The sequence below is a fragment of the Patagioenas fasciata genome, chromosome 1, assembly GCF_037038585.1.
Source record: "Patagioenas fasciata isolate bPatFas1 chromosome 1, bPatFas1.hap1, whole genome shotgun sequence".
NCBI lineage: Eukaryota > Metazoa > Chordata > Aves > Columbiformes > Columbidae > Patagioenas > Patagioenas fasciata.
The window spans coordinates 3517413-3536225 of NC_092520.1; the positions used below are offsets into that span (position 1 = coordinate 3517413).

General features: G+C 42.9%; 1 protein-coding gene across 7 annotated transcripts in view; it reads left to right on the top strand.

Moving 5' to 3' along the window:
• UVRAG (UV radiation resistance associated) overlaps positions 1-18813 on the top strand; it is a 112406-nt gene that overhangs the window by 52733 nt on the left and 40860 nt on the right. For all 7 annotated transcript variants that reach the window (XR_011741410.1, XM_065833635.2, XM_071814734.1 and 4 more), the window contains 3 exons: positions 235-322; positions 895-955; positions 3923-4088. Coding sequence is in view for 6 of the 7 variants with exons in the window: in XM_065833635.2 (XP_065689707.2) it covers positions 235-322; positions 895-955; positions 3923-4088 (315 nt within the window). In the remaining variant the exon portion in view is untranslated. The remainder of the gene's footprint in view (positions 1-234; positions 323-894; positions 956-3922; positions 4089-18813) is intronic.

Sequence of the window (18813 nt, forward strand, 5' to 3'; positions counted from 1 at the left end):
TTTCAGGTCTGTTTTAGTGTAATATTTAATTGTCATAGTGAAAATGTGCCTATAATATGAGTTACAGGGGAAAATGGAAAGTTAGCTTTGTCTTCTGTAGTGGTCTTTGTGGAAGCACCCAGCTTTTTATGGGAGAGGTGGTGGTACTTAGGAAGATGCTTCCAGATATGATAGCTTGATGTCTTTACTTAAAGCTTTTAAGAAACTAATGGTTTGGGATCTCTTTCCCCAAAGAGAACTGTTTTTGAAGACAAATGCCCAGCAGACCATTCGATGCAAGCAATTGCTGTCGGAGCTATCCTATATCTACCCTATTGATCTGGTATGTTTGTAACGTTCTAAAAATCTGCTCGATGGGAAATGAACTTCCTACTTATTACGCTTCGAGCAAACATCATGTTTTATTTGGGATGAAACTTGCTTTTCTTTCATGCTGTTTTGACAGCTTTTTCTTGGGTTTGATCCTTAGATTTCAAACCTCATGGGGCGAGGACTTAGGCCAGCATCTCTCAAATAGTCTCCACTATAAAAGTAGCCATAATTTAATGGATACTTTCCATTTTGTTTACAATTATATAAAGTAACCTTGACAGTGGGTTAGCTGAACTTTAACAAAGTGCACGTAAACCAATGTTGAAATATCAAGCTCTGAAACCTTTTATATAATCAATTGATTAAGATGACATTCTTCCCTCTTTAAAGAAGTTGTATTGATTTCCAAATTACATGAAATGTGGACTTAAACGCCATGTCAAAGTTGCTCTGGATGTCATTGAATGCTTAGTTTTATTTCTTTACAGAAGTACTTTGTTGTGATCAGATTTTGTGTCGTTTTCTGTTTTCTGGCTATTATTGTTCCATTCTCACTTTGCATTGTTGATTTTAAACTTGCAGAATGATCAAAAGGATTACTTTGTTTGTGGAGTCAAGCTTCCTAATTCTGAAGACTTTCAAGGTAGCTGGATATTCTTAATTTAGTTGTTACAGTTGACACTGCTTCTAAACTTTATACAATTAAGTAAACTTGATAGCAATCACTTAGGATCCAAATTTCTGCCTGGAAAGGTCTAGACTAGAAGAAAAGGAGTTACATGGAGAAGATGAAGGGTAATGGGTGCAAATTACTCTTGGGGAGGTTCTGACTGAACACAAAAGGAGATTTTTCATGATGAGAACAATCAACCATTGGAATAATCTCCCCAGGGAAGTGGTGGATCCCCCAACATCGGGCACTTTTAGGATGTCTAGACTGTGCTTTTTGCCAAGAAAGGTTGGACCAGATGATTCTTGAGGTCCCTTCCAACGTAGTATCTATGATTTTATGAAAATGATGCATTATTTGTTCCTGCTTAGCTAGTACAAGGAAGTTACTGTTGATTCTTAGAAAACTACCTCTGTATTCTAAGACTCAAAACTGTAATACTGGAGGAGGTGACCCGAAGAGGCTGTGGAGTCTCCATCACTGGGGATGCTCAAAACCCAACTGGACACAGTCCGGGTCAACCTGCTGCCACTGCCCCTGCTCTGAACAGGGGGCTGGGACTAAACCATTCCAAAGGTGCTTTAGAAAGTCTGGAAGATACTTGTGTATGACCTAAAATTCCATTCCTTGCAGTCAATAAATCGTGATAGGGCAACATGCACGAATCCCCACTCAGTTTGCTGTAGCTGCTGTTGAACTCGCCAAATAAGTATCTTGCATAAATAAGGTTTTAAAGCTTCTTGACAGTATGGAGTATTTTACAAGTCAGCTCCTACTTTGACTGTCTACAGTCATCCTGTTACAGAAGCAAATATATAATATGCCTGTCTGTATAACAGTTGTACGGGTAGCTGCATACATTAATCTACAAATGTTTGATGTGAATTGGATCTTCATTAAAATCCTCTTGAGAATTGTTCACTCTGCAAGGGCAAAAACCTCAATCAGTTGTCTTAATTCTTTAAAACCATCCCATAGGTATTAATATGTGCTAATAACATGTATATTGGATGCTAGAATAATGGTGGGATGATCCTTACAATGAATTAATTTGTCATTATGGCAAAAATCAGTCTGTTGCTTTGTTTTCCTGGTTACACTAAATGCGGTAATGAGCTCAGTTTGGTAATTCTTGAGAAATCAATCGTGTGCATCTCTTGGTCCATTTTCAGTTTACTGGTATTAGTTCCTTACAAAAAAAAGATACTAATTCTTTATCAAAGTCTCTAGGAATATTGTATTAGGAGGAAGAAGTACAAGCATTCAACTTAGTGAAACATGCAGTTTGAAAACCAAATGTCTGACTTGTATCCTAATTCAAACCCTTAGTAGATACAAGTATGTTTGAAAATATCGAGAATCTGAAGCATCAGAAAAGTTTTACGCCCTAAAAAGCCAGTTTTGCTGCAAGTGTTGAACGCTTTTGTACAAAACCCTTTTTGAAAGGGGTGTAACTTGAAAATCCATGTATCATGTCTTGTTTTATAGAGCTCAGCATGATTTCATAGCTGTGACTGAGCATCATTATAGGATTTCTTAAAAAGTCCTGGGTTTAGTTGATCTCCTGGGACTCCCTTGTGCCTCAGAAGAGATGGCTCTGTCATCTTGTTTTTATTGGTGTGTTCGCTTACAAAGAAGAAAAATGGAGCAAAATTAAAAGGAAAAAGCCCTTACATGGCGAAATGATGTAATTTCAATCACAAGACCTCTGTGTATTCCCGGCAGGTGAAGCTTTAAGGTTGAAACCTTAAATATCAAATTGAAAATGATACTTGAAAACAGTGGGTTAATTTAAGTTCTTCCAGTTGTTGGCAGAGAACAGAGTTCATACCCTGGGGTGGGTGTCTCTCCAACTGATCTCACTCATGAATAAAAGTTAGGGAGGAATGCAGCTTTTCCCTGACCTCGCTCAGAAATGCAGAAAGTTTTAAGGCTTTAATTTTGTCTTGGGGAATTTTGTTTCACTTTTCCCATCTCTTTACCCTCCCCCCACCCAGCCAAATGTTGGGAAGAGTAACTTTTAACTTACACAGTCTAAAATTGGAAGGAGAATGAGCCATCACCCGTTTTACGGTACACAGAATCCCAGAATGTCAGGGATTGGAAGGGACCTGGAAAGCTCATCCAGTGCAATCCCCCCATGGAGCAGGAACACCCAGCTGAGGTTCCACAGGAAGGTGTCCAGGCGGGTTTGAATGTCTGCAGAGAAGGAGACTCCACAACCTCCCTGGGCAGCCTGGGCCAGGCTCTGCCACCCTCACCAGGAACAAGTTTCTTCTCAAATTAAAGTGAAACCTCTTGTGTTCCAGTTTGTACCCATTGCCCCTTGTCCTATCATTGGTTGTAACCGAGAAGAGCCTGGCTCCATCCTCCTGATACTCACCCTTTATGTATCTGTAAACATTAATGAGGTCACCCCTCAGTCTCCTCTTCCCCAAGCTCCAGAGCCCCAGCTCCCTCAGCCTTTCCTCACACGGGAGATGCTCCACTCCCTTCAGCATCTTGGTGGCTGCGCTGGACTCTCTCCAGCAGTTCCCTGTCCTTCTGGAACTGAGGGGCCACAACTGGACACAATATTCCAGGGGTGGTCTCCTCAGGGCAGAGCAGAGGGGCAGGAGAACCTCTCTGACCTACTGACCACCCCCTTCTAACCCACCCCAGGTACCATTGGCCTTCCTGGCCACAAGGGCCCAGTGCTGGCTCATGCTCACCCTGCTGTCTCCAGGACCCCCAGGTCCCTTTCCCTTACATTGCTCTCTAATAGGTCATTCCCCAACTTACACTGGAATGAATAATTATGAAGCAGCCTAAAGTTGCTTCAAACTTAACCTCTGATAGCTTCATTAATTATATCATTCTATAAGCAATAAAGATGAAGTTGTGCTGAGCCTGCAGTGAGATCTGATTGATTCAATAATGAAATGTTTTTGTTATTGACAGCGAAAGATGACGGGAGCATCGCCGTTGCCCTGGGCTACACCGCTCACTTGGTTTCTATGATCTCCTACTTCCTGCAAGTGCCACTCAGGTATCCGATAATTCACAAGGGCTCCCGCTCTACGATCAAAGACAATATCAACGACAAACTGACGGAGAAAGAGCGAGAGTAAGTATGTTGGAAATATGCTTATGTACTTTCTTCAAAACAAGTCAATGGAAAAACAAACAAAAAACCAACAGCAGAAACCAAACCAAACCAGAACAAAACAAAAAACCCCAAAATGAAAACCAACAAAAAACCCCTCCATAAAACAAACACAAAACAAAAACCACAGACAGACTAGCCCTTGAACAGTTTTGGGAAGTCTGAAGTGACACTGAGCTTAAAGTTATTTTCTACTGCTTTTCAGTAGCTGCGGGACAGTCGGAGTTTCTCATGTTGAAGATCTGTGGTCTTACATAGATCAGCTTTGTCATTCTGGGTCTGTTGGCACACATATGCTATTGATATGGCTTCTAATAATGCTAGAAAAACGTAGATAGTGTGTCTTATGGGTAAGTTTTGGCTGCTTATAGGAAAATTTGCCTTTTGTATTTTGCTACTGACTATGAGAATAAACTGCTGAGGCGCGGAATGACCTTACAACCCTTGAGGTTATAAGGAAGATATGTATTTGTTTACAACACCAGACACACAGGCAATCATTTCACCTGATACGTGTGTAAAATTACAGTAGCTGTGAGCTTGGTTAAATGCAGTAAAGTGTTACATATACATGGAAGTTTTAGGAACGCCTATACATGTTCATAACCTGTCTCCTAGAAGATGGTTCGTATTACAATGAGTTCTGGGAGACCGTTTCCATAATCTCCACCTCCGGCTCCTCCTGGTTGCAGCTGCCCAGTGATGGTGATCCCGGGTCCTCTTTCTCTGTACACGGTCACCTTTGGTCCAGTGTGATGAGCTGGTTGGGTCTCAGACTCCTGAGTTGGTTAAACTGGTGTATCTCCTGTCCTGTGCCCAAGTTTCTGTTATCCGGTTCACCCAAGGATTATTATCTTTGCAAGGTGTCAGTGAAGTCCTGTTTCTTGTACAATAAGTTACACAGAGCTAAGCAAGGATGGGCAATAGTGATGTGGGTTAAAGGGTTAGCTCTAAGTGTCTTTAGTGATGTGGGGTAGGGTTAGTTCTTTAAGTGTTAATTAGTTAATTGTCAATTCCCTGTATCACTGCAGATGGTGTAGCTTCCCTGAGGGGTCAGTCATTGATAAACCTGAGAAAATAATTTGTTTTTAATGCAGAGGATTTTAACCAACTGCAAAAGAGCACTATAACACTATTATCTATTATAAATCAACTTAATATTAAATGAAGAGTTTTTGTTTGGTCTGTAATCATCATCTTCCAATGTGTAGCTACACTATTGTTACTGTGCTACTAAAAAACTCTTTTGCCGGCCTTAAATCCACTTTCTTAATTCCTTCTCCTGAATTTTGCCTATTTCCCAGGTGTCTTTGCACCTGTCTGCGCTAATATGATAATAGTGGTAATTATTGGTTAAGCTTCACTTTGTAGCCTGCAACCGAAGGATTCAAAGGACCGAAACACTGATTAGATGTGAGAATTTTTATCACAATATTTTAATACTAATTCCTGATAGTCCATATCAAGATGTAAAGGTCTTATTGGGGTGCTTGGAAGTGTCTGATTTCTTTGTGAAGCTTGGTGACGTGTGGTGGGACAGAAGAAGTAACTCGCTTGAGATTTAAACTCGCTGAGATCTTCCTGTTTAGACACAAAAAATATGACTAGAGATAATTATGTCTCGCAAATTGATTTTGATACCATTTTAATAACTTGTCCAAACACTTCCTGGGTAGCTTAATAGAACATTAATCTGTTTTGCTTCAGTTTAAATCTCTCAGCATGTGATCACACTCCTTCACAGAATCCCAGCATGTCAGGGATTGGAAGGGACCTGTAAAGCTCATCCAGTGCAATCCCCCCATGGAGCAGGAACACCCAGCTGAGGTTCCACAGGAAGGTGTCCAGGCGGGTTTGAATGTCTGCAGAGAAGGAGACTCCACAACCCCCCTGGGCAGCCTGGGCCAGGCTCTGCCACCCTCACTGGGAAGAAGTTTCTTCTCATATTTAAATGGAAACTCTTGTTTTCCAGTTTGAACCCGTTACCCCTTGTCCTATCATTGGTTGTCACCGAGAAGAGCCTGGCTCCATCCTCTTGACACTCACCCTTTCTATATCTGTAAACATGAATGAGGTCACCCCTCAGTCTCCTCTTCTCCAGCTCCAGAGCCCCAGCTCCCTCAGCCTTTCCTCACACGGGAGATGCTCCACTCCCTTCAGCATCTTGGTGGCTGCGCTGGACTCTCTGCAGCAGTTCCCTGTCCTTCTGGAACTGAGGGGCCACAACTGGACACAATATTCCAGGGGTGGTCTCCCCAGGGCAGAGCAGAGGGGCAGGAGAACCTCTCTGACCTACTGACCACCCCCTTCTAACCCACCCCAGGTACCATTGGCCTTCCTGGCCACAAGGGCCCAGTGCTGGCTCATGCTCACCCTGCTGTCCCCAGCACCCCCAGGTCCCTTTCCCCTACACTGCTCTCTAACAGGTCATTCCCCAACTTACACTGGAACCTGGGGTTGTTCCTGCCCAGATCCAAGACTCTACACTTGCTCTTGTTCTAGTTCATTCCATTTCTCCCCGCCCAGCTCTCCAGCCTGTCCAGGTCTCTGATGGCAGCACAGCCTCTGGCGTGTCAGCCACTCCTCCCAGCTTGGTGTCCCCAGCAAACTTGCTGACAGTCACTCGATTCCCTCATCCAAGTCATTGATGAATATATTGAATAATCCCGGCCCCAGCACTGCCCCCTGAGGCTCTGCACTGGATCCAGGCCTCAACTGGACTCTGCCCCATTGCCCACGACTCTCTGGCTTCTTCCCTTCAGCCAGTTCCCAGTCCACCTCACTACCCGCTCATCCAGACCGCACTCCCTCAGTTCAGCTGCACGTCCATTTCAGAAGAGCAGCAAACTAGAACATTTATATCTGGAAAACAGATTTCTGAGCCGTAGAGCTGCCTGTGTGGGGGTGTATAAAGATTAAGCCAATTTCCTGTTGTCTGAGACAGATTGGAAGGTTTAGCCCTTCAAGCCACGGCCTTCCAAACCCTCATGGCTTAATACTTTATTTCACAATAGGTTTCTGAAATGGAGAAAGTTTCGCTAAGTAGATGAATCCCAGTTGGGCCGTTTACCTGTGTTCAGCGAGATTTTTTTCAGGATTAGCTCCTGCCTGGGATCTTGTCTTCCCAGCTATTGCAGAGTCAATCCTACCACCTCTCAAAGGATTTTGGTTGCTATAGAAAACCTCAAATGTCTTAACTTGGAGTTTTCTTTCTAAACTAATAGCTCGTGTTTCTCACCTGCTCCTGACTGAATTGAACGTAGCAATTAGCAGGCATTATTAAATCTCTTGATTTCCATGACCTGTCCTTTAGCAACTTTTCAAACTCCAATATAAACCATTGAGTAATTACTGTGAGACTTTCTCTATACACAGTCTTTATTTTAACACATAGCATCATGATTTTTGACTAGGTTAAACATTTTACTTGGCTTTGTAGTTTTTTGGGTGTTTTTTGGACTGTAGAGTTGCCCTGAGATCCATATGAAGAGTTATAAACATTGCGCTTTGGGGGAATATCTGATATTTTCACCTGAAAGCAATTTAATAAGTACATGTTTGTTTTTAATGTTACACCGTATAAATGTGTTACTTCACTTTCAAGTTTCTTTACCAGCTTTTTAAAGCCCTTATAAGAAGCTGGTTAAATATGTTGAGAGCTTTTGGAACATGGGTTACATTTGGGAGATACTTTATCCGCTTCAGGTTTGTTTAGTTGGATGATCCGGGTCACTTAAATCTCAAGGCTTTTGTAGGACTATTCAATTTCGTCTGCTTCAGTTATTATAGGAGGCTGTGGTGAGAATGTAGCACTTGTCTGGCCTCATTACTGAAGGTAAAATGATGCATAGAATAATGGGCAGTGGCGTTGATTATATGGTCAGCTTTGTAATTGTAGAGATATTATTACTTATAATCTATTCAATAGCTTTTCCCGTCCTGTATCCCATAAAATAGTTGTGATGCTACTAAAAGGCTGTAAGTTTTCTCCCATAAATCTGCTTTTATGACTTTCTGAACCACAAAGCGAAGGCCAGAACGTAATTTTCACTAAGACACTTATTCAATAAGTCACTTAGACATTAAGACACTTATTCAATGGTTCATTTCAACACCTCCAGACTACATCAAATCTGTAGGGAGAAAAGTTCTGAATCCTCAAAGGTTCTGAATCTGAAAGATTTGAAAGCAAATGATGGATTACATAACTCCCAAATTTGAACTATTGAAGACAGCAGCATGATTTGGTCTCTAGTAACAAACTTTGTTGTTGAATAAACCACCTGAATTCCTTTGACGTGTTCTTGTGCAACTGAAACCTCGCACTTCATCACGTCCTCATAAACATAATAAGAAAGCTGAAATTAAACAATTCATGGTACATTCTGACAATATCTGTCAGGCCCTGCACTTAATGCTTCTCTTAGTCTTCACCCAGGTTTTTAAATAAGAATAACTTCCAGTTTAGAGCAAAATAATGATCATTTTTTCTGGGGTGAGTCGTACTTTGTGACATTGCCTGTGTCGGTTTTGCTGCTGTTGTCTTTCTTAGATAATTTTCAGCTCTTTTCTTTCACTACCGATACAACCTAAACATCTCACAAATGAAATGTCTGCATTTTGCTGGCTGGAAGCTACTGGATCTTTTAAAATCGTATCAGTCTCCTTGCTAATTTTAAAGGGACCACAGTAAAGCACATTACACCATCTCTTTGGGATGCTTTTGGCATCTCTGTTGACTCGAAGTAGTGCTTGGTTGCTGCTTTTTATAAGGAAACTTTATAAGGAAACACATGACGCTTCTACAAGCCGCTTTTTGAATATTTAATAGAACATGCATTTAATCAAACGACATTAGGCAGAGTGGAACTACCTATATGCATTTAAGAAAAATAACATTCACTGGAGTTTAATCACATTTCTGGTACCCTCATGTGTCTGTACCAGTGAAATGCACATACAGAGCAATTATTTCTGTCCTATTTTTGTATTTTCGTTCATATCGCATCTCTTAAAAGATTTTTCAAAAACTGGAACTGGAAACGATGTTTTCAAGAAATAGCAGGACTAGAGAAGTGGTTGTGCTGCTGTACTCAGCGCTGGTGAGGCCAGACCTTGAATCCTGTGTTCAGTTTTGGGCTCCTCATCATAAGGACATTGAAGTGACAAAGATGGTGAGGGGCTGGAGCACAAGTGTGATGGGAGCGGCTGAGGGACCTGGGGGGTTCAGCTGGAGAACAGGAGCTGAGGGGAGACCTTCTGATCTCTGAACTGCCTGAAAGGAGCTTGGAGCCAGGGGGGTCGGGCTCTGCTCCCCAGGAACAAGCGCCAGGAGCAGAGGAAACGGCCTCAAGTTGCACCAGGGGAGGTTGAGGTTGGATGTGGGGAACAATTTCTTCCCCAAAGGGCTGTGGGGCGTTGGAACAGGCTGCCCAGGGCAGTGCTGGAGTCACCATCCCTGAAAATGTTTAAAAGGCATTTAGACGAGGTTTTCAGAGACGTGGTTTAGTGCTGGAGTTAGGATATGGTTGGACTCAATGAACCTGAGGATCACTTGCAGCTGAAATCACAGAATCCCAGAATGTCAGGGATTGGAAGGGACCTGGAAAGCTCATCCAGTGCAATCCCCCCATGGAGCAGGAACACCCAGCTGAGGTTCCACAGGAAGGTGTCCAGGCGGGTTTGAATGTCTGCAGAGAAGGAGACTCCACAACCTCCCTGGGCAGCCTGGGCCAGGCTCTGCCACCCTCACCGGGAAGAAGTTTCTTCTCAAATTTAAGTGGAACCTCCTGTGTTCCAGTTTGAACCCATTGCCCCTTGTCCTACTATTGGTTGTCACCGAGAAGAGCCTGGCTCCATCCTCCTGACACTCACCCTTTCTATATCTGTAACCATGAATGAGGTCACCCCTCAGTCTCCTCTTCTCCAGCTCCAGAGCCCCAGCTCCCTCAGCCTTTCCTCACACAGGAGATGCTCCACTCCCTTCAGCATCTTGGTGGCTGCGCTGGACTCTCTCCAGCAGTTCCCTGTCCTTCTGGAACTGAGGGGCCACAACTGGACACAATATTCCAGGGGTGGTCTCCCCAGGGCAGAGCAGAGGGGCAGGAGAACCTCTCTGACCTACTGACCACCCCCTTCTAACCCACCCCAGGTACCATTGGCCTTCCTGGCCACAGGGGCCCAGTGAAATGATTCTATGTTTCTATTTCAGACACACTCATTTGCACTGATAAAGAAAACTTCCATTGTATTGAGTGAAGTTCGTGCAGCATTAAGTCATGCAATCCGTGTTACTGACAGCATGAGTTATGAAATAAGTTTCGTTTCTCAGGCCTGTGAGTAAAGCAAAGTTTATATCAAAACCGGTTCTGCTACCAGATCGCTTCCAAATTACTTTTCTTGATGCATTGTCTTTCAGTTCTTTTAAGTGTGGCAAGCTGGATTTACAAGTGAGTAGAAATAAGTGTTGCTGAACAGACATATAGGTAATTTTGGAGCATTTGGAAACTACCTGTTCAATGAGCGTAGTCTAAAAGTTTGTCTCATTACTGTGAAGGGGAAGATCAGAGTTTCAGCTGTAGTAAACTTACTACTGCTGAAGGTGGTTGTTGCTTGGTTGCCTGGTAATATATAAGCCTCTTGCAACAAAGCAGTCTGCAAAACCTGACACATGCAAGTAAAGAATATCCTTTTACTGCCATTAACATCTTCCAACTCAGTCGAGAGGTTCTTAATCATATTTGGTACTTCAGCTGAGATAATAAAATGGCTGCTTTGGGAAGAAATGTTGGCAAACTTAAATCAGATGGAGGGAGATGGTTTGTTGAGAAATCTAATAGCTGTCAAAGCAAAGTTGATTCTTTGCCGTAGATTGAGTGTGTGTTAAATGTTCGACTATATTGCTCAAAGAACCCTTTTTGCCCTGAACTTATCTTGAACTGTATTTTTACGTCCCACATTCTTGAGGATATTTAGCTGGAATCCAGGCTTTTATTCTTGATCACCAAAATCATGCTTTTGCCTTCATTGAGTCAGCAAATATTACTGTGCGTAGATTAAGAATTAGATCGGGTGTTCTTTAATAAATTTAGATACCTTTAATACTATTTCTGGGAACTTGAAGCTTTTACATGCTCCTGTCCCATCTGAAAAATCAGATTTGGATTGCTGCTGTAGATGAGACCGCTGACCACAGACATCCACAGCTGAGAAATGTTTCTGTGAAGACACACTGCTCTTAATTTACTCCCATTGGAACACTAGACTCCTGACGAGATTACTTTTCAAAACATGACTTCATTTTTCAAGAAGCGGCGACTTGACCTGTATAAAGTTGTAAAAACGATCCTTCGGTGGCGGGGAGATTTACAGTTGTGATAACGAAGTCGTCTGCCCTGTCCTTACAAATGGTCCTTGCCTTGCGATATCCATCACAGCGTGGATGTAGCAAGCCTTGAATTCAAGCTGAAATACTTCACAGAAACGCACCATCTACAAAAATACATCAGTGTTGCTTGTTCTGTGGCTTGCTAGCTATTTTTTTGAGGTATTCAAAAACGTTATTTGCTGAATGATATAAATTGGTGACTTGTCTTATCAAGAACTGCCTGACTTTCATAATCTGGATCTTTCTTTTTCTATGCAGCCCATGCATATTGAAGCTATTGTATATTCTCCAAGAGCAAGGTCACAGCAGTTACACTTCTTAATAGAAAGATGGCAGCCCTTCTGCTTTCGATTATCTTCTTGTTGAGCTATTCAGATAGGCATTTTGAAAATACGTTTCAGAAAGTTAAGCTGCCAATATGTTTGCCTTTCCCAGTAAACTAATTATCTTTGTGTCGTGTACAGCCTGAATGAGGATATGCTTTTTTTCCCCGGCAGACTGTATTTTTGTCATCAAGTTTGTTTTACAAGTGTAGGTTTTTCTCTCAAGTAGGAACCGAAAAACATAGAGTAATCAAATCTGAATTCACTTGTGGCTTGCGATTCATATCCACGTCTTAATCTCATCTCTCGCAAAGCAAAATGCACACTTGTAATCGTCTTTTTTCTGCCTTTTAATTTGATTTCAGCGTTGCTTCCCAGGTGGATTTCTTATTTTTTTTGTTTAGAATTTTTCCAATCATGCTGATTGCTGGCTGACTACTTAGTTCCTCATAGACTGGTAGCCACCCTAAGGTCAGTTTGTGGCCTCTACCATCAGCTGGTAGCTTGATCTAAAAGGGATGTGAAGTGCTCTGTGTTGCATCTCTGTAATGGAGAAATCTGGTGGTGAAGGTAGTTTTGTACTGTTATTTTAGTTGTGTTCCTTCTAACAAGCACTCAGCTGTTTGCATCTGCTACTTAAGATCTGTGTCAGTCTCTGCTCTGGAGCCGATATAACCATGGCACAGCTTATCTCAGAATTAAAGAGTTTTTGAAGCCAAAGCTTCTTGTGCCTTGGTCTTCTGGTGGAGTGCTAAGAGGTTTCCCCCTGTGCTGGGCACTGGGGAGGCCAAACCTCAAATCCCGGGGGCAGTTTTGGGCCCCTCACGCCAAGAAAGGCCTTGAGGTGCTGGAGCGAGTTGAGAGAAGGGAACGGAGCTGGTGAGGGGCTGGAGCACAAGTGTGATGGGAGCGGCTGAGGGACCTGGGGGGTTCAGCTGGAGAACAGGAGCTGAGGGGAGACCTTCTGATCTCTGAACTGCCTGAAAGGAGCTTGGAGCCAGGGGGGTCGGGCTCTGCTCCCCAGGAACAAGCGCCAGGAGCAGAGGAAACGGCCTCAAGTTGTGCCAGGGGAGGCTGAGGTTGGATGTGGGGAACAATTTCTTCCCCAAAGGGCTGTGGGGCATTGGAACAGGCTGCCCAGGGCAGTGCTGGAGTCACCATCCCTGGAGGGTTGGATGGATGGAGATGAGGTTCTCAGGACATGGGGTAGTGCCAGGGTTGGGTTAATGGTTGGACTTGATGACCTTAAAGGTCTTTTCCAACTGAAATGATTCTCTGAAGTGCTGGGGAGTTTTTGTGCTTGTGGCTCTTTAGCAGGCTACTTTTCCTGATTCTTCATTCAAAGTGTCCTGGGGAATAGTGGTGTCAAGTGAACTGGCTGGACAATGATAGTCCTTCTCACTTAAAAGGCTTTCAAAGTTTGCTTTCTTCTCCTATGAAATCATAGAATGTCCTGAGCTGGAAGGGACCCACAGGGATGATGGAGTCCAACTCCTGTCCCTGCACAGGACAACCCCACAGTTCACACCGTGTGTCTGAGGACGTTGTCCAGTCTTCTTGAACACTGTCAGGCTTGGGGCTGTGACACCTCCCTGGGGAGACAGTCACAGCCCCAAGCCTGGTCCCAGCACTTTTAAATAACACAAGCTTTCTCCTTTGGATGCAACATTCCTTTACAATGAGCAAACAGGCCATGGTTGGGTTGGAGGGAAAACACTAATTCCTTCTTCCCCTGCCTGCCTTCCTTCAGCCCCCCAAAAAGGGGGTGAGGTTGAAATAACTCAAACTTCAGTAAATATTTAAACCATCTTCTCGTACACGCCTCATACTTCAGTCACATCAAGCAAGAACTTGTGACTTTTTCAGGTCGTTATCTTATCTGGATTGGACTTTTCTGTCCTCGTATAGAGTGTTCTATCCATGGGCTTAAGCTTGAAAATCATTGGTTTTTAAATGGCCTTATTTTGTAGTAGTGTTGTGCAATCTGATGGATGAGTCTCTGCTCTCACACCAGTCACTGTTACAGCCACAGAAATCACATCGCTTCTTTATCTGTATAACAGTGAATAATTGGGTTTCAGCTGCGTTCTGCCAAGGCTGCTCCGGCGTCATCTCCCTGCAGCCTTTCTGCTGACTGTCCTTGAAAATTAAAAGTGAAGGAAAAAGCCACGTCAGATTTGTCCTCTGACAAATTCGGTGGATGCTGTTGGGCAGGAAGCAGTCAGGAGGACACAAATATGGTGCAAATACGGTGGTGGCGCCTTCATTTAATCATTGGCCTAAGTTTCTGATGTTCAGTGAACTGTTGGGTGATTCAGCATCCTTAAAACATCAATGTCTGCTGTTAATTTAGCTCGCGAAGCTACAAATATTAGTGGGCCTTGAATTTTTGCATCCCTTTGAAAATTAAGGTTATCTAACACAATTTGCAACTAAATTTGCAATTTTACTTACATTTGCCCAATGGGATGTAATATGTTATTTACATTGTGCTGCACTTCAGCCTGTGGAAACCAGTTAGATTTGATGTGTAAAAATCATTATTTTACTGACTTCTTCCCTAAAGATCTTTCTGAAGGAGAGATTAAACTTTGAGACTTTAATATAATTTGGGATATAGCAGAAATCTGAAGAGAAGAGAGAATAAAAGATCTAAAACATATGGGGTAATACCAAAGTAGAAGCAGGTGAAAGCAGTTAAAAATGAAGCAATTTCTTAAGCTTTAAAAATAGTTTGTATTAAAGACAGGCGGCTACAGACAATAAAAATTGGCCACCAATATATTAGTACATATGTGATTTTTCTTGATAGAGAGGAGTTCATAAATCACAGAACACAACAGTAAATGTGTTTGGACTTGAATTCATAAGAGATACTTGAGGTCTGAGTTAAATGTATGGAATAAGGATTCTTTCAGCTTTTCCTAACAGTTACCATCTGACTGAACCCAGAGTCCTGCGGTGATTTACTGCAGGCTCATCAAACACTGAAGTTACTCTGTAAACCAGCGAAGGATTAGCTGAGGATATAAAATCAAACGAGATCTTGGTGGCTGATAAGTTCTTGTCTCAGGTCAACTGAAAGAGGTGGGACTGCCAAAAGAAGTTCTCAGTGCTTAGAGTTGACTGTTTAGCACAATCCATTTCTGAGGTGTGAGAAGGGCGATCTAATGCTTAAAACGCCAAAATTAGGCTTATCATCTTTTTAGCTTTGAAACAGAGCTCTGGCTTTCCAGAACCAATATCTGTGGGCAACATAAAGACCTTTCTTCTATAGCCAATTCTTTTTTATTTTTAAATACATTAATATTAGTGAGCGGTTGTGGTTCCTGCCCGTGCTGTCTTATCAAAACCAGTGGTTTAGTCCATATATTCAAAAGTCAGTAAGAGAGGGGTTAAAACCCTTTCTTTTATTAAGAACTAACTAATACTTTTTATAAGGAAAAAAAGCACGAAACCTGATTGATCCAAACTGGAGGCATCTCACCTTGAAATGTAAATATCAGAAAGAAAAATCATTGCAAGAGGTTTTTCTCTACCTGTGGAATTTCTCAGACGTTTTCAGTGGGACGTAAGCGTAGTCTCCTTTGTTATATTAGAAGGGGGTGGTCAGAGAGGTTCTCCTGCCCCTCTGCTCTGCCCTGGGGAGACCACCCCTGGAATATTGTGTGCAGTTGTGGCCCCTCAGCTCCAGAAGGACAGGGAACTGCTGGAGAGAGTCCAGCGCAGCCACCAAGATGCTGAAGGGAGTGGAGCATCTCCCGTGTGAGGAAAGGCTGAGGGAGCTGGGGCTCTGGAGCTGGAGAAGAGGAGACTGAGGGGTGACCTCATTCATGGTTACAGATATATAAAGGGTGAGTGTCAGGAGGATGGAGCCAGGCTCTTCTCGGTGACAACCAATAGTGACAGGACAAGGGGCAATGGGTACAAACTGGAACACAAAAGGTTCCACTTAAATATGAGAAGCAACTTGTTCCTGGTGAGGGTGGCAGAGCCTGGCCCAGGCTGCCCAGGGAGGTTGTGGAGTCTCCTTCTCTGCAGACATTCAAACCCGCCTGGACACCTTCCTGTGGAACCTCAGCTGGGTGTTCCTGCTCCATGGGGGGATTGCACTGGATGAGCTTTGAGGTCCCTTCCAATCCCTGAAATTCTGGGATTCTGTGATTATATTTTGAATCATAAAAAATAAAGCTTAAATCAACCCTGGAAAGTAAATTTGACAATATTCTAACCCAAGGAAGGGATGAAGTTTATTTAGAGGGAAACGTTACCATAGCTCTGAGGTACAGGGTGTTTTGAACTTGCCTTGGAGAGGATGCGTTTGATTTCTTTGTGCCTTTAGATTTCTGATTTTGAGATGATCTCCTTGTGTGTGGATGAACAGGTATTTTCAGCAACGCGGAGTGATGTCTGGTGGGACATGGGACGCGCCGCAGCATTGGGATCGGATTGTTGCAGAGGGGTCGTAGCGCCCATAGAAATGTCCTCAGGCCCCTGGAGCTGGCAAAGGCGGTCATTGAAACTCCCGTCTGCTCATCTCGTTCTTCCCCCAGACCACAAATGTTTTTAGATGTGTTCCAGAATACATCTTGAACTGAGAATTGAAATTTGCCTTGGTTTAACGCTATTTCTGTTGAGCTGTTTGCATCTCAGTGATTCAGCTGGAGTGGAAATCGTGTTAACCAGGCACCATTAGTTTTCCATATTGACTGGAAATGCATCAATTTTTTTACAGAAAGACTTTTAAATCAGAGTTGACAGTTTAGTACTGTGTCTACGTTCTTCATAACCTTAAACATATGATTTACTGTACTAAGACTATGCTTTTTGTTTCAGTTTGAGGTGTAGCTGCATGTTTGTTGTGTCTGAGATTTGTGCTACTTGGCTAAATAACGTTAGGAAGAAACAAAATCTAACTAAAGGCTGTTTCCAACGTACCGGCTTCCTCCAAGTCCTGTTGATGGTGTAGTTGGCTACCTGTAAGCTTGATACCCATCAGCATGATGTTTCTTAAGCAAATTCAAACTGGCTATTTTAAAACTTAGCATTTGTTGAAGTGTAGCGAAATCCTCGAAGAACTCAAAATGTAATTCTGTTGTTGATGGTTGGGTGCTGGTTCTATGGTTTTAACTTGGAGGAAAGGTCAGCTTTCTGCCCTGTTTTTTATTTAAAAGACTGACTTGGGGTTACTTTTCCCCAGCAGAGTTTCTGTGAACAAAGCACAAAACCTTCGCCTCGCTTTTCCCTTTTCACGACCCTTCTGGGAGGGTTTAATGAGGCTTAGTACCCTAGAAACTTTCACATGGAGTCTACAGTGTAAAATAACACTGATGTTGACACTTCACTTAGCTACCCCTTTTAGCTGGGGTTTTTCCTTCTCCACCCCTGTTTGCCTGAGCAGTTTACAAGGAAATTAGAGATTCTTCCTCTTAGCCTTGCACTGGTTTGTATTTGGATATTCGAGTGCATGCTTTGATTTGCTGGTCTCACTTGAGTTTCTCACACATAGATATGTTTGGTTATGTAAATCAACGGTACCCTAAGCCTTGACCTGCTCATACTTGTTTGCTTACTCATTGTTTGTGATCAGCTACCTTAAAGGAGGTTGTAGCATGGAGGGTGTTGGGCTCTGCTCCCCAGGAACAAGCGCCAGGAGCAGAGGAAACGGCCTCAAGTTGCACCAGGGGAGGTTGAGGTTGGATGTGGGGAACAATTTCTTCCCCAAAGGGCTGTGGGGCATTGGAACAGGCTGCCCAGGGCAGTGCTGGAGTCACCATCCCTGGAGGGGTTGAACAGACACCATAGATGAGGTTCTCAGGGACATGGGGCAGTTCCAGGGGTGGGTTAACAGTTGGACTTGGTCATCTTGAGGGTCTTTTCCAACCAAAATTATTCTACGATCAAAACCTTCTCGCGTAAAGAGGCTGAAAATCGATTACCCTATGTACTTCAAAAACCCAACAGTTCATTGTTGAGTTGCTCTGTGGTTAGTGGCATCCAGTTGCGTTAAATGAAGGATTTTGGTACTAAGAATAGTATCCAATTTGAATATTAGGTGCCTTTGATGGAAGCTAAAGAGTTTCTTGATCAACTGTTACCAATGTGTTCTCATCCAACTTCCATGCCGGTTTTTCTTGGTCGAGGTTTAAGCTGAAGAGCTGACGTCCGCTTAGGAAGCGGGACAGTAATTAAGAGCAGTTAGGCTGAAATAAAGCAGTGGAGGTTGACTCGTTGAAATTAAGATCACAGATAAAGAGAAGATGCTTGTTCTTGGGAACTCTGCAAGCAGGAGAGATGGGACAGAGGTAAGGTGGAGGCAGACGAGTCACCATCTCTGTTCTAATTATTAAGAGATGATAAACAGTGCCTTGTAACTGACTTTTTTATATATATACATATAGGTGTATGTACACATATGCTGTCTCCTATGAGAAATGGCAATCAAAGCCTCTTCTTGTGAGACTGGGAAAGCTTTACTCTTGAACATATTAATGTTCAAAGCCCCGTGTGTGCCTTGTGGCTTGAAACACAATGATGTTTTGGTTCACTATGGAAGAAACTGTTGTTGTTGTGGTATCACACATAGAAGACGACAAGTGTTGTCCAAAGTGATATGCCATGAAAGGAAGGCTGAGCTGTGCATCTGAAAATGTCGTGTATGTGTATGTTTGGCGGTTTATTAGGGATTTACCTCTGGTCCTGCAGCGCAGTGCAGCTGGGTAACACTGGTCCTCTGACTTACATCCCAGTGAATCCTATAAAACAGAACACACAACTCAAAGAAATTAATAAAAACTTTGCATTTGTTACAGTCCTTCGGGATTAAATAAGCAAAACAGAAAACTTCCAAAACAAACGTAAGCTTTGAAGATCGAGAATCCTCTTTATGTTATCTTAAATCTTAAAGGCACAGATTGAACATCTGGTTAAAATCAATCTGGTGTGCAGTTTTGGATTGCTTATACACAGTGTTCTC